Source organism: Egretta garzetta, unplaced genomic scaffold (genome assembly GCF_000687185.1).
Source record: "Egretta garzetta isolate BGI_Z169 unplaced genomic scaffold, ASM68718v1 scaffold27, whole genome shotgun sequence".
Lineage (NCBI taxonomy): Eukaryota > Metazoa > Chordata > Aves > Pelecaniformes > Ardeidae > Egretta > Egretta garzetta.
Window position 1 is genome coordinate 418,872 of NW_009260400.1, and position 14,615 is coordinate 433,486.

Consider the following 14,615-nt stretch of genomic DNA (forward strand, 5'->3'; position numbering starts at 1 on the left):
GAAAGACTGCAGGGACAGAAGAATGAAGATACATGGTAGGCCACGGTGGAAGATGGGGTAAGAGACAATAGATGGAGAATGGTGTAGTACAACAGTGACTTAGGCAGATGCTGGGATTGTTGGTCTGAAGTGGAGAAGCAAAATTCACAGGAAGGCCAGCAGAATGTGCTGCTTTTCTAGCAAGCCTGCATGCAAAAGGGGGTTTAACATTGCAGGGTGGGCAGCAGACACATAGAAGATGTGGCTCTGCCAGGCTCAACAGCCTTGCCTGTGTTTCCTGATTGTAATAAGGGTAGGGAGTACTTTAGAAGTCCTGCACATTACCTTGGTGCTACTTAATTTCCACTGTGTGGATTAGCTAAGGGTTCAGTCCATTCACTGGCTTTGCATGTACTTTGTCTCTTTCAAATATGCATGAATAACAGCCATTCCTGAGACAAACCTGGGAGTGACTTTGCATAAGCTCCTCATGTACACTTTTTCCCAGGTGAGAGAATAAGAGCAGATTACAATCAGGCCAGGGAATGGAGTATGATTTGGGCTCTTCGTGCTTGTCTACTGTGTTTACCTAAGGCTACTTACCTCCTGAGGTACAAGATGAGAACATGCTTCCTCCCACATGATTGCCCGTCAGTTATTTTGTTGAGGTTTCTTTGTGAACAAGCAGTATCCAGAAAGTCTCTGCTTTGCTTTTTATCAGGCATGTGGGTGACTGCATTGGTTTGAAGAACAAACTGTGCAATGCTTCTGTACTATCATATTACTTCACACTTTTGCACAATTCCTATGTATTCTCACACTCTGGTACAGGTCCAGGCAAGGAAGATCAGTCAGAGCAGGGACTAGCTTGAACCTGAATCTAAGGTCATGAGAAATTCTGTTCTGTGGAACCATCACCTTAGTGCTTATTGGTAGTGAAACAAATCAAGTTCTAGGGAAGGATAGAGGCCAAACCAGAGGGCTGCTGCATAAAACCATGGTTCATTCGTGCTTAGATTACTGGATGATGTGCTGGTTTTTTCATCTTGGCATATGAGAGATCTGGAGAAGGTCTAGAGGAGGCAAAACTGGTTGCTATAAGGTATGGGACAGCTTCTGTATTAGGAATAAGGCAGAAGAATGAGAGGAATATAATACAAGAATATAGAGCTGAGTGGCATGGAGAGGGATCAGTTGTGTAATCTCCCTTCAATGCAAGTACTAGAGGCCACATGTGAAATTACTTGGAACTAGATGAAAATAAATGGAAGCTGCTAGGAAGTGAACAAACCTCATCAGATTTCAGCCAGTTTGCATGGCTGCAAATAGCTGGAGGTAGGGGAAGACACAAGACAAGCATCACCTGCTTGTCCTGTTCTCTTCTGTGGGTGTCTGTTAATGCCCACTGCTGAGCATGGGATACCAGGCTGGATGGACCCTCTGAGTCTGGCCTGTCTTGTGTTTGTGCCCCTACAGGCAGTGCCACGTACAGTGAGCTACAGTTGGCGTGACAACGCAGGCATGTGCTCAGGCACAGTGAGCTGCAACAGCAAAGACAAGGACATATGCTCCCCATGACATGGCAGAATAGCTCTGATCTGTGGTTATTGCTGATAGCCTTGAGTGTTAACCTTCCGAGTGTCGGGAGTGCAAAAGAAGGCTTTAGATAACACCCCGGTCAGAGCTCCCAGGGAACTGATATCAAAGGTAGCCCGTGCTTCTGGTCACCTTGGTGCCACACCATGCAGCCCCGCTGAGCACATACCAGTCTGGACTCATAAACAGAGCAAGTCAGGTACTTTGTTGTCACAGCTCTGCTGTGTGGCTTCAGCCTCAAGGTAAGGGGTCACTTAATATTGCTGTCCTCGGGCGCTTTGGTAGAGGTTTGCTTGATGATTTAAACTTAGCATTTTCACAATCAAGACAAATACTGACCAGGGAACCAAAAACACCACCTCCTTTTCATCCCTGCTTGTGAGAATTTCTCTGGGGAAAAACAGAAAAATTGGGGCATGCTGCAGCTGGTCTGACAGCTGCCAAAAATGTGAGTGGATTATAAATAAGTTATTTCTCCCCATAGAATAATTATTGGCAAGGGCATAAGACTAATCTAGAGTCTTATCTCTAGTCTAGAAATAGCTGCTTGATAGAAAAATAAAATACATTTGGGGGGGGAACCCCAACAAACAAACCAAACCCAAAGTAATTCAAGAAAAAAAATACCCCTGACACAGGAATAGTAAGCTTTTCGTAAAATAGCTGGAGAGGAGAAGCAAAGAAGACACCTTTAGTGAAATTTCTCCCAAAGAAAGCAACTTGAACAAGATTTTCAGGGGATCTTGGTTCTTAATCTGTTAGATGCTGAATACTATTTTGAAAGATAATTCTTGCTACAGAAGCATTGCACACTTGTTTCATTGACCTATGCTGGGCTTTGAGCTTTGACGTGTGAAAATGGGTGACTACCAGCTAAATGTGGAATTACACAAATTGCTAGGAATTTCTAAAACAAGTGCATTGGGCAATTAGTTACTGAATAGCTTTATTCTTGTGCAGAAATCTTGCCTCTTTCTCTCCTGCAAATTCACTGTGCCAAATCTTTTCAGAGTTCATAGGGGGTATTTTGTATGTTCCTAAAGCACAGAAATGACCCTGGAATATATGCATGTATTTCAAAATAGCACATTCTGGTTTACAGCAAGTGGCAGCTCCTTTCGTGTTCCAGCCTCCTTAAACCAGTCTAGAAACAGAGCTGTCAGTTACATGTGAGAAACCTTGACCTATGAAATAATTTTGTTACACTTTAATGCATTACTGTTATGCTGTGACTAAGTGATAAGATTGTCTTTGAAAAAGATACTGGTTTGTCCAGTTCTATGTAGAACAGTTTCAAGGGACCTTAAATTTCCCTCCTGGCGGTCAGTGTTGGTGGCATGTGGTGCTACTGTGAGGGGAAATTGGGGCCTAAGAAAAACTGCATGCTCTGCATGCCCTTAGCTGTACGTGTTTCTAAGCTTTTCAGGAATGCTACTAAATTCTTTGTCTTGATTGATTAATTCTTGATCTTGATAAAGCGAAGGAAAGAAAACTTAAAGTTAGGCTGAAGAGCTGCAGAGTCACTTAAGCTATGGCAAGGAAATGAATCCAAGAATCTCCAAAGGCTTTCTGCAGCATTCTTTATGAAACTGTGTGCTATTGAATTAAGCGCATTGAACTATGTTCCTTTTCCAGTTTTGTATTACCCACTTGTATTAGAAAATCAGTGTTTTGCCTTGAAGGAAAATATGTACAGAAAAGATGCCCAGTCCTCACAGTTAGGCTGTACCTCCTACTTCAGGGTTTCTTCTCTATTCATTATTCCAGTCAAGAAACCATGAACATTGGCTTTTGTGGGATATTTTCTGCTTTTGGGCATATGCATGCCAAGCTGCTATGTCTGGCACATCATAATAGGATACAGCAGTTATTAAATTAAGCTATCAGTTGCCAAATGCCAGTATAGATTAAAAGAACATAATCAAACACTGACTGTAAGATTGTAGAGACTAAAGGCTGTGTCTTCAAATGATCCTGCTATTCTGAACTCGTGTAAATATTTATGAATATATTGACAGTAAGATAAGGAGGGAAATTCCCTACCAGCTTCATGTGCAGTTTAATCTTTGACTAGGACATAGCTGCTGTTTGTTTGAAATGAAAGTGCATGTGTTTACTTTTTCCCCAAACCACATCAATGTTGAGATCACGATGGAGGTCTGAGTGCAGTGCATGTGAGCCGAGCTTTCCTCTGCATGCTGCTCTTGGGGAACAAGGAATCTGCAAAGGCCCAGTCGTGGGAAACAAGCATGGCTGTAGTCCCTTGAGCCTAAGGACTGTACTTGTTTGCATCCTGCTACATTCTGAAAGGTAGCATACATGCTGTGAAGTAGAAGGCACACTAGATTTGGCTATCATCCCCATACACTGTCATCTGAGGAGAGAACAGTGATCCTCGCCTGTTTTCTAAAGGGAACCAGGGGAAATGCATGCACAGCCACCCAGCCCTCTGCGCTACTTCTCTACGTGGACACCTCACATGTGAACTCAGAGTGACTGTATGTTTGCAAGATATCCACCGCTATCTTACAGTATAGCGGGCTACTTTGTACTTGCTAGGAACATCTTTTTCAGGGTGTGTTTGTGCAGACTAGTTAGATCTCTGCTAATGCTCTCAGTTATTGGTCCTTTAGCCTGGATAGAGAAGCTGTGCAAGATCTCATAATAAGATGTTCTTAGTATGCACTAGGGTGCCCGTTTAGTATGCACTAGGGTGCCCGTATGAGTCTTTACTGCAGAGTAGCCAAAGATATGAATGCAGACAGAGCTTCATAGTCTGCCTGGGTATGATTCCTCTTCGATTCTCATCTCTCCAAGTTTACTTCTTAACAGATGTTTTCAAGACACAGTGGTGGAAGTGGCTGATGCCTCTGGGCAATGAAGTTGTTGAAAATCTTTAGTTTGGTCTCATTGATTTAGAAAGACAACCCTCTTAAAACAGAGAACAATTTCAAGATAATGAGTTGAGAGCTGGGAAAAGCAAAATTCACACTTCTAAAATAGTCCCAGGAAAATGTAAGATTTTGCTTTTTTCTTTCCTCAATTTTCCAGGTTACTAGGACAAAACAGTTTCAATCACTTATCTGTCTGGGAGGTCAATGTTCCTTTGAATAACAAATGGGTGCAGTGAACCTTTACTTCTCTCCACTTGAACCAAGCTGCCTAAACACTGCAAAAAGAAGTATGAACACAGGACAGATACGGCATTGGCAGGGACACGGGAAAGTGGGGCACGTGCTCTGGGCCAAATCTTTCTTTAGAGGAAGTCATGTGAAAGCACAAACACATGTAGGAAGTCACAAATATAACTGGGAGTGAAACTGGGTCTCACACTTGTAAAGTTGCCTAAGCTGCTTTTTCTGTCAAGCCTAGCAATTATCTGGGCTTACCCATGGCTTTTTTACCTCTATCATTTAGCGGGGCAAGTAATGTACTTCAGGGATCCAGCTGCTGTCAGAGGTGGCATGGCCACAGCTTGCATCTTCTGATTCAGAGGATGCCAGGACATCTACAGGGAGAACCTTGCTGATGTCGGTCCAGGTTATGGTGTTGGTGACAAATGTGGGGGTTTTTTTAGTTGAAGCAAAAAAAAAAACAGGTAAAATGTTTCAGTATTGATGTCAAACCATTTATTATCATTAAATATGTGGGTTCTAGTTTTGGTGGATAAGCTAATAAACAGTTTTTTAAGTTTCCCTGTATGAAAAAGGTGGAGATACTTTTGGCAGTAGCAGAGTGAAGCTGGATGCCAGGTACTGCATGGAAATTGTATAGAACCAAAATACTTGGTCAGGTCTTCTAATACTTGAATTTGTGATTCTGCCTTAGATGAAATGATGTGCATTGGAGGGGTGGGTGAAGCACTTGATGTTCCCTTAAGACAGAAAACATCTGGAATTTTATATTTGTTTTACCATAATTGAAAGAAATGCTGAAGCATCAAAGCACTACTGTGGCCCATGAAGGATCACACTGGGAGTGTTCTTCTAATTATGAAAAACCAGCAGAACATGAAGTTCTCATGGGTGAAACAATGTAGTATGTCATGATAATTTGGTACAGAGTGATGGTGCACCTTAAGCCTGGCTAGAGGGGAGGGTGGATGCTTGAGAGGTACTGTAAGAAGTGTTCTGCCATGAGTTGTCAGCACTGGAGGTAGCAGCAATGAATTCTGACACCAGAGGGATATTACTCCTTAAGCTCCCCAAAATCAGGAGACAGCAGAATTAGGGCTATCTGACAGGTTGCATGAGTAGGACATGGGTGGGTAGAACTTAATGACCTGAGGTGAAAGGTGGTAATGAGGAAATTTCTTGCAATAGGGAATGGTTCAGGTGCTATGGCTCTGTCTGTGCTTCCTGGCATATTTTTCAAAGTTTATCTTGGTAAAACATAACATCAACTTGTTGCAGTTCTCAGAACTATGTTGTGGCTGGGAGGGAAACAAACTGACCTTGGCAACAAATGCACCCAGGATTGCTGATACTGTGTAATGCAGAGCAGGACTTGAAAGTGGAATGAATGACTACCAGTGAAGTCTGCCCCTCTTTTCAGGCCAAAACCTTCTCAAGTGGGGACTGAGTGATTTGCCTAGCTACCATTATATTGTGGGAAAGGGTTATTCATATAAAAGCAAATGTAGTGCTCTACCTCTGTGCCCTGTGTTGTTGCAAGTACAGACAGAGGGCATTGTGTGCTTCTGGAGGGCATTGATGTCCATTAGAGGCTAAGTTTTACTATTTTATTTTTAAAAGGAAAATTTAAATAACAGAGGAGAAACCCATGCAAATAATTCATTTCACTGACAGTTTCCACTTAAGTCTGACAAAAGTCTCTACCCTGTGTGATAGAGATGTGGATTCCTCAGATCTCAGCTGCAGTATAGTGCCATACATCTCAATGCATGAGCCTACAGACTAGTGGTCTAGAAGAGTTTTTTTCTGTAAAAATATGAAGCCATGTAAAGACGCTTAAATCTGTGCACCAATAAAATGGTTTTGCCAGTTAATGCAAAGAAAGAAGTTAGCATTCTTAGTCAACTGCATACTCTGACAGCTATGAATAGAGATATTGCAAAGTCATGCTGAAAATCTTGAAGCTTTTTACTTGGGCACTTAACTAATCTAAATGATACCGTTTGCAATAAATCAGGAAGAAAATATAAGTCAATTGCATAAATTTGTAGGTCAAAGGCTGGCTGCCAGGCCAAGTGCAGATTGCACAATGACTTCCTCTCTGGAAAGTTTGTGCAGGCAAAGTGTTGGGCTGAATTATTTGTTTCCAGACAAGGTACACAGCGAAACAGTAACATTGATATTTATTCCATCTAATGTCTTTGGGATATCTATAAAAAAAAGCCCCCAAATTGCTGTATTCAATGGTCTTATTTTACAAGCAAGTAAAGGACAGTGGCTTATTGTTGTATGTGAACATTTTCCTGTGAAGAATTGTACTGTGTGCAAAAAAAAATCTGATAGAGCTTGTGGTTTTGGAAAGACATCCTGGCTTTATTTGCCAAGGTGGAGATCCTGGTTTTCCCAATTCTAGTGGGAAATGGAGAAGATCTCTTCTTGTACATAGAGGGCAACTTTATTTCTTCAGGTTTGCACACATAAGCAGTAAAATACTTCCTATAAAGCCTGCCAAACCATTGTATGGTTTCCTCTCGTACGTGTGCTATGATCAAGTTTAGACTTGCACATCTTTGTTCTAAAATGTTTGACATGCAACACTGCAATCTGTTGAAGACAGTTTTTGAAAAACCTAGTAACAGGATGGTCTTAAATCACCCAACTGAATAAATGCCTTAGTTTCTCTGGAAGCTTAATTTTTCCTTGACTGTTATGGATACATTTGTTACCTGCTAATAAATATCTGGATAACGCATATAAAAGCCTTTGCTGCTGTCAAAAAAACAGTATGAGTTATTTAAGAGCTCTGTGCCAGTGCTACCTTGGATAAAAGCTTAAGAGACCTTAAAAACCCCAGCCCTCAGTCTGACAAGCATTTACTGAGTCAGATTTTCAGAGGGATCACTGTTAGTTGAATGTTGAGAGAAACAAGGGTTTCATATTTATTAAAACAATTTATTCTGGTGGAATTAAAATACATTATACAGTATCCTACTTTGATGTGGGTCTTGAGAGTATAGAATTCCTCATTAACTGTTCTATCTTTTATATCACATGGTTAAAAGTATGCATCTTAACTGGGTATCGGCAGTCTTCCTGATGCCCTGGAGGATGTAGCTTCAAAACAGATGGCCTCAGAGATAAAAATATGCAGCGCTTACCACTGGAACTAAACACTTTGGCACAGATTTATTTCGTTTGTTAAGGGCACTTTAAATTTAGCAAGCTTGATCGATTATCCCACTGAATTGAGTAAGACACCTTGGATGAAAATCCTGGCATGTTGTAAGCTCTACAGGAAGAAGTCTGACTCATTTTACTGCTACTGTGCAACAGGTTTCTAAGACTGTCTCACTGAAGAAAAAATATAAACTGAAGTTATATTTTTCAGACCCACTATATCCATGGTATAATAGTAAGGCGAAACTGAAACCACAAACTGCCCAATGTAGGAAGAAAGTCATCACATTTTCTTGTCCTTTTGTGGCCAAAAAGATCATTCACTAGCTTTAAAACAAGCATACAGTGTTATCCTTTATTCCAACCTGTAATTAAAACTACCAGTGTTACTTTCAAATACAGAGGAAAAAACCCAGTTCTGCCACAGGAAGCATTGCATTCTATGAAATCTCAGGTTTTTAATTTGCCCTGAGGGTTAAAAATGAAGATACCTGTTCAATGCAGGACTTCTGCCATGCGTGGCTCCTATAAGCCTGCTCTTGCTGTAGTCATGTAGTCAGCTGAGCATTACTAAGGAAAATCACTACATCATTCATTCACAAGCTGGGAAGGGAAATATTTCTGCTGACTCATGCTTATAAGTATTTTCCTTGCTCCGCCTCCATTCATTACAGCTCCTCCTCTCCTCTCCTGGTGCTGGTAGCCTACTATATTTAAACAGTTCCCTTAGAGCAGAGACAGGATTCAAAGCTTGTAGTTTAGTTGGCTTTCCTGACTGTCAGGCACTTTCATCAAGATCTCACTTCTCATCGGACCTTCTGCTGAAGGTAAGAAGGCTATAAGTAACTGTAGAGAGGTCTGTAACATTGCTTTCTGAATATCACAAGGGTGTTTTTAGAAAGGTATTATTTTTATGTACTATTAAAGTGATTTTTTTTCCACATACTTCAGTTGTGCTTGTGGGTAACTGGTCTGGCCTCCACTGGCAAGTGGAGGGAAAAAACACACTTCTGAAACTTGCAGGCAAGTATAAAATGTGAAAGCTATTGAGATTTCTGGTTTTAAAAGCACCAATGAATTAAATTTTAAAACTGCTCATGAAACAAATGGGTTGATGAAAAAAAGCTGGAGAAAACTGTTGCCTTTGTGTTAGCATTGTTCTTGTTTAAACCTGAGTGCCATGGTAGCTCTTTCAGTCTTTTCCGTTATTTATATATCCTGGCTGCACCGCTCCCTTGAACTCTCCCCATGTGCTGTACAGGCCACACTTGGTGGTCCTTACTTGAGCAAAAGTCTTATTGATGTTGTAAGGAGAGCTACTTGCATAAGGCTGATGTGACCTGCTTTTTATTTCTGCTAAAGATCACCTAGTGTCATTGTCTTGCTAAATGCATCTTTGCTTTTTCTTTTACTCAAAACCTGTTTCAGTTGTGCAGCCTGGAACTGCTAGGGGCCGCGCTGACCGACTTTGTGAGTTATATTCCCTCTAGGCTGAAGGCTGTGTCAGGGAGGTATGCAGAGTTTGGCCCAGATTGAACTGGGTGCTTTTCCAAGCCAGAACAACTATGTAACATTGCATAGATGCTGAAATGCTTTGGAAGCAGCAAGGAGATAAACTGTGGAGCTTGCAGCTTGCTCTCAAATGAAGAGGAAGAAAGAGACACCCGTTGAAGTAGGAAGCCTAGAGCAGGAGCCAGAACAGGGATCAGTGTCACTAAATTGAGTAGGTGTGAGTGCCCAGCAGCCTATTCTACATAAAAGGAGGGTGAGAAGGGCAGTCTTGGGTTTCTTGCTAGCTCAGGCTTTCTCTTGCTGCTATCTAGTTCTGTATAGATTTGAAATGAACCTCCATGTCCTATATGGTTTCCAGTAGCCTCTGCAAGAACAGGCCTTCACCTGCTACACAGTATTAGCTGTACAGGTTATCAAGAGATATGTGGTCCCTTGATTCTAAGATTGCCAAAAAAAAAAAAAAAAAAATTTAAATAATCCACCTTCTAACGGCAGTAAAAGTGAACATCTGGCCTGAAACTGAAATGCCTGAGATGCTCTGAGCTCAGTCTTACCCCCAGAATTCAGACATTTAGCCTGCAGGATAGGAATAGCTATAAATAGGGTCAGCATCTGGTTCACTTTCTACTTAAAAAGAAGAATTGTTAACTATGAATTATAGAGACAGCAGCTAGAAGATGTGGAAGGGACTTCTCCCATTTGTAGAGACATACTAGGATAAATAAAAACATGTCTGATGGTTAATCTTGTGTTGATAGAGTTGTCCAGTGTCAAAACTTGAGGAAACAAAGTGTGTAACACTAAAATGGTCATTATGGGGTTTTTGTGAACCCAGATCCTGAATAAAACCATGGCTAAAAATGGTCATGTATGTGCATGGATCTAGCAATTTTAGCAGAATAACAGTTGTGCTCCTCTAGCCATTAGGGTTTGGTTTAATTCCAGCAAATGCTCCTTTTTCATCTGTCAGAAGGTACAGAATGGAGGAGGAGGGTGAAATGAGTGTTATCACTGAGGCTGCGGCTGCTGGCTTTGCTGTCTATCAGGGTGGGGTAGGGTGGCATAGTGCAATGGCCAGGAGCCAAGGCAACCTTCCTCTAAAGCGAACAAGACTGCCAGGCTGAGTTCTACTGTCTTGTGCCTTTTTTGTCCCCTTCAGGCTCCCCCAGAAAAATGCTGGCACACAACGGCATGACTTTGCGCCCAAGTCTTACAAATGGGCTTGCAGGCTTGTTTTTTATATGCTGGCTTTGCTCTCCTGGAACTGTTGCCATGTGCTGTACTGAAAACCCACGGATGTTGCTGGGTTACCACTGTCTACAGAGTGCATACAGTCTTTCTGTGCATGCTGTTGCAGAACGCTATGGAGCAGAAACCTGGTAGATTGCTTCCCTCTTCCAGACTCCCAATAGTTTCACAGAAGTGAGATGGGCACTCTGTGTTAGGAAAAATTAATAAGAACTTGTCTTCTTGTGTAGTATAGCTATGGAGAAGAAACCTTTGTTAACCAGGTACTGTGGTTTAGCTGATTTGAGGAGAATACTGTACTGGTCACACCAGTGTCCTGTTCCTTTGGTGTCTCTGGCCATCCCAAGTGCTAGTGCTGAATTCTACCAATTGCAACTCTGGAACTTTGTGGTAGAGAATTATTTGGGGGTAAATTTACGCAACAATCTGCTGAAGGTGGTGCAAGTTTTGGTTCATGCAGCAGAACCTACTCAAAAGGCTGGGCAAATACTTGGGCAGTTAGACTGTGCTGCTGCAGCTGCCAGGGTCGGGTGAAATACATCTTAAGGGGTTGATGCATGCCTTGGCTTGGACCCGACACATAGAAGTGTTCATCTTCTGTAGTGTATGCATCTATCTTTGAGTCTCAATTAAACTGGGAACCTGAGTTTTCTTGAAATCCAGCTCTCTTCAAAGCTAGATGCTTGAAAGGACTTAAATTAGAAAGCATGACTATTATGTCTTAAGTTCTTGCCCTGTCAGGCAAGATGCATGAGTCTCTTGGACAAATGTTTAGTTAAGTGGTAATAGGCAAGCAGTAAGTGTTATTAAACTGTGATCCAAAAGTTAAGACAAAGCTGCTAGTTCTGAGTTCAAGTTGTAAGCCTTATGTGCCTCTACTCGGATGATTCCAGTCCTCTTGGAATAGCTCTGTCTAGCCCAGCAATGGCTATATATCAGTCTATCTGAGAATTGTCGCATCATTGCAGGCAAATGCACTTACAAGATTCCTCCTGAAGCCTGGGACTCTGCAAATCTTAAACTCGCCTGTGGTTTTCTGGCTGCTCATTCAATCACCAAGGTCTTACTGCATTACTGTAGTTGCTGGTGATGTAAATGTCAGGCTTAAAGTGGAGCATTACACTTGTAGGATGACATTTACTGCAATACCTGTGTCAAAGGCAGTGATGTGCCAGACCTTATGGGAGTGTGCAGTGTGCTTGCCAAAGATCTTTCTGCACTTGAAAAGGGTGTGGAGAGCATGTCCCGCTGAACAAAGTCATGCCATTCAGTGAATTTTTATTTAGCTTTCCAAAATGAGAGTAATCTTTTTAGGAAAGACTGTGTTCTCTGTAGAATAACTTAAAAGCTTAAGCTGAATTTTGAAAACTTCATTTCTACTGTGGTAAAAAACTTTAAACTTCTCTAGATTACTGACAGTATAGTTCCCTGGAAAACTGAAGTCATTATTTGACATGGTAGGATTCCTGCAGGAATGGCAAAAAACTTTGATTCGCTGTACGCTGAATATCTGCGCAACAGTTAGATGAGTTTTGTACATTCCACTCTAATGACACCTTAGTCTCCAAGATAATAAATTTGTTGTGTATTTTGTTTAAAGACTTGTTATTTTCTTGTTCAGTCCTAGAAATCTCTATTTTCTGGGAAATTAAGAAAGAAGGTTCAGGAACTAAACTAGCACTTCTGAAAAACCCTTTTAGTGATGGAATGGCACATATTTGAAAATGCAGCCAACAGTTTTCCAGCCTTTGGTCAGAAGTCTTGAGTGAGGTTTGATATATTTATCAACAAATGCACAAGTTTCTTTAAAAGTACAAAGCATTCGTGAATGGGTTCATGATAATTATGGCGGTCTTTTTTTTTTTTTCTACATGGTATGGGCAGAAGCAAAGTTTTCTTTAACAATCTGCAGCACATCAGTTACTGTAGTTGGAGAGCTACTGAAGTTGCCAGCTGTTTTGGAAGGAGGGCCTGGAATTTGTCTGTGGAAGAGAAACTTGCCCTGTCAGGCAAGATGCATGAGTCTCTTGGACAAATGTTTAGTTAAGTGGTAATAGGCAAGCAGTAAGTGTTATTAAACTGTGATCCAAAAGTTAAGACAAAGCTGCTAGTTCTGAGTTCAAGTTGTAAGCCTTATGTGCCTCTACTCGGATGATTCCAGTCCTCTTGGAATAGCTCTGTCTAGCCCAGCAATGGCTATATATCAGTCTATCTGAGAATTGTCGCATCATTGCAGGCAAATGCACTTACAAGATTCCTCCTGAAGCCTGGGACTCTGCAAATCTTAAACTCGCCTGTGGTTTTCTGGCTGCTCATTCAATCACCAAGGTCTTACTGCATTACTGTAGTTGCTGGTGATGTAAATGTCAGGCTTAAAGTGGAGCATTACACTTGTAGGATGACATTTACTGCAATACCTGTGTCAAAGGCAGTGATGTGCCAGACCTTATGGGAGTGTGCAGTGTGCTTGCCAAAGATCTTTCTGCACTTGAAAAGGGTGTGGAGAGCATGTCCCGCTGAACAAAGTCATGCCATTCAGTGAATTTTTATTTAGCTTTCCAAAATGAGAGTAATCTTTTTAGGAAAGACTGTGTTCTCTGTAGAATAACTTAAAAGCTTAAGCTGAATTTTGAAAACTTCATTTCTACTGTGGTAAAAAACTTTAAACTTCTCTAGATTAGTGACAGTATAGTTCCCTGGAAAACTAAAGTCATTATTTGACATGGTAGGATTCCTGCAGGAATGGCAAAAAACTTTGATTCGCTGTACGCTGAATATCTGCGCAACAGTTAGATGAGTTTTGTACATTCCACTCTAATGACACCTTAGTCTCCAAGATAATAAATTTGTTGTGTATTTTGTTTAAAGACTTGTTATTTTCTTGTTCAGTCCTAGAAATCTCTATTTTCTGGGAAATTAAGAAAGAAGGTTCAGGAACTAAACTAGCACTTCTGAAAAACCCTTTTAGTGATGGAATGGCACATATTTGAAAATGCAGCCAACAGTTTTCCAGCCTTTGGTCAGAAGTCTTGAGTGAGGTTTGATCTATTTATCAACAAATGCACAAGTTTCTTTAAAAGTACAAAGCATTCGTGAATGGGTTCATGATAATTATGGCGGTCTTTTTTTTTTTTTCTACATGGTATGGGCAGAAGCAAAGTTTTCTTTAACAATCTGCAGCACATCAGTTACTGTAGTTGGAGAGTTACTGAAGTTGCCAGCTGTTTTGGAAGGAGGGCCTGGAATTTGTCTGTGGAAGAGAAAGATAAGGGTCCTTTCCCTTTTTTTATGGTATAATCAGGGAATCATCCTTTGGTTTTGGGAGCAGGAGGAGAAAGATAAGCAGGCCTGTCCTGAGTGTGGAAGCGTAATGTGATGGTCTGCGATGCAAGGATAACACTTTAGATCAACCTGGGTTTGTGGGCTATAAAAGTCGTGTGTGTTGTCAAAAAAGCAAATAACGCAAAACTTATTTAACAGATAGACTGCAGGACCTAGATGCTTCCAGACGGGAAGATGTATGCATTGCTGAACAGGACCCAGAATAAGAGTGGATTCAAGCCACTGCCTGTCGTGATCATAGGTAAGTTTTCTCCTTTCAGCATTGCTGTTTTCTCTAGTGCTGTTGCTGCTTTGGACTTGCTGTCTTCAGCTCTTGTTCCATGTGTTCTTACTTAAACCAGAAATGCCTGGCTGCAGTTTCTGCCGCCTTTCCCTGACAGCCAAACTTTCTCTAGAACTAAGAGAAAGACCCATAAGAATTGTGGGAAGTATTTGACAAACTACAACACATAACTGCTTTTTTGATGGAAAAATTGGTAACCTTTTGGGCATCAGTGCAGCTAAGCCTGGTTTTTCTGTTGGCTATTTAGAAGGGTGTGAAACCTTTTCACTACAGATAGTTAATCAACTTGCTGTGAAGTGATTCTGTAGTCCTTGAATTGGAGGTGTGTTTGTGTTACCTTCTTT

At 41.2% G+C, this 14,615-nt stretch overlaps 1 protein-coding gene and 1 long non-coding RNA gene across 2 annotated transcripts in view; one reads left to right on the forward strand and one right to left on the reverse strand.

The window, feature by feature from the left end:
- Positions 1–6: 6 nt before the first annotated feature.
- Positions 7–8,446, reverse strand: LOC118452746. Its single transcript, XR_004842568.1, has 3 exons — positions 8,378–8,446; positions 4,980–5,100; positions 7–1,052 (listed from the first exon to the last, which is right to left on the reverse strand). It is a non-coding gene; the product is annotated as an uncharacterized LOC118452746 (long non-coding RNA).
- A 134-nt stretch (positions 8,447–8,580) lies between these two features.
- Positions 8,581–14,615, forward strand: part of OSGIN1 (oxidative stress induced growth inhibitor 1) — a 12,370-nt gene continuing 6,335 nt past the window's right edge. Inside the window, exons 1-2 of the mRNA XM_009643246.2 lie at positions 8,581–8,713; positions 14,127–14,229. Of these exons, the coding sequence (XP_009641541.1) occupies positions 14,145–14,229 (85 nt within the window). The 5' untranslated portion in view covers positions 8,581–8,713; positions 14,127–14,144. The remainder of the gene's footprint in view (positions 8,714–14,126; positions 14,230–14,615) is intronic.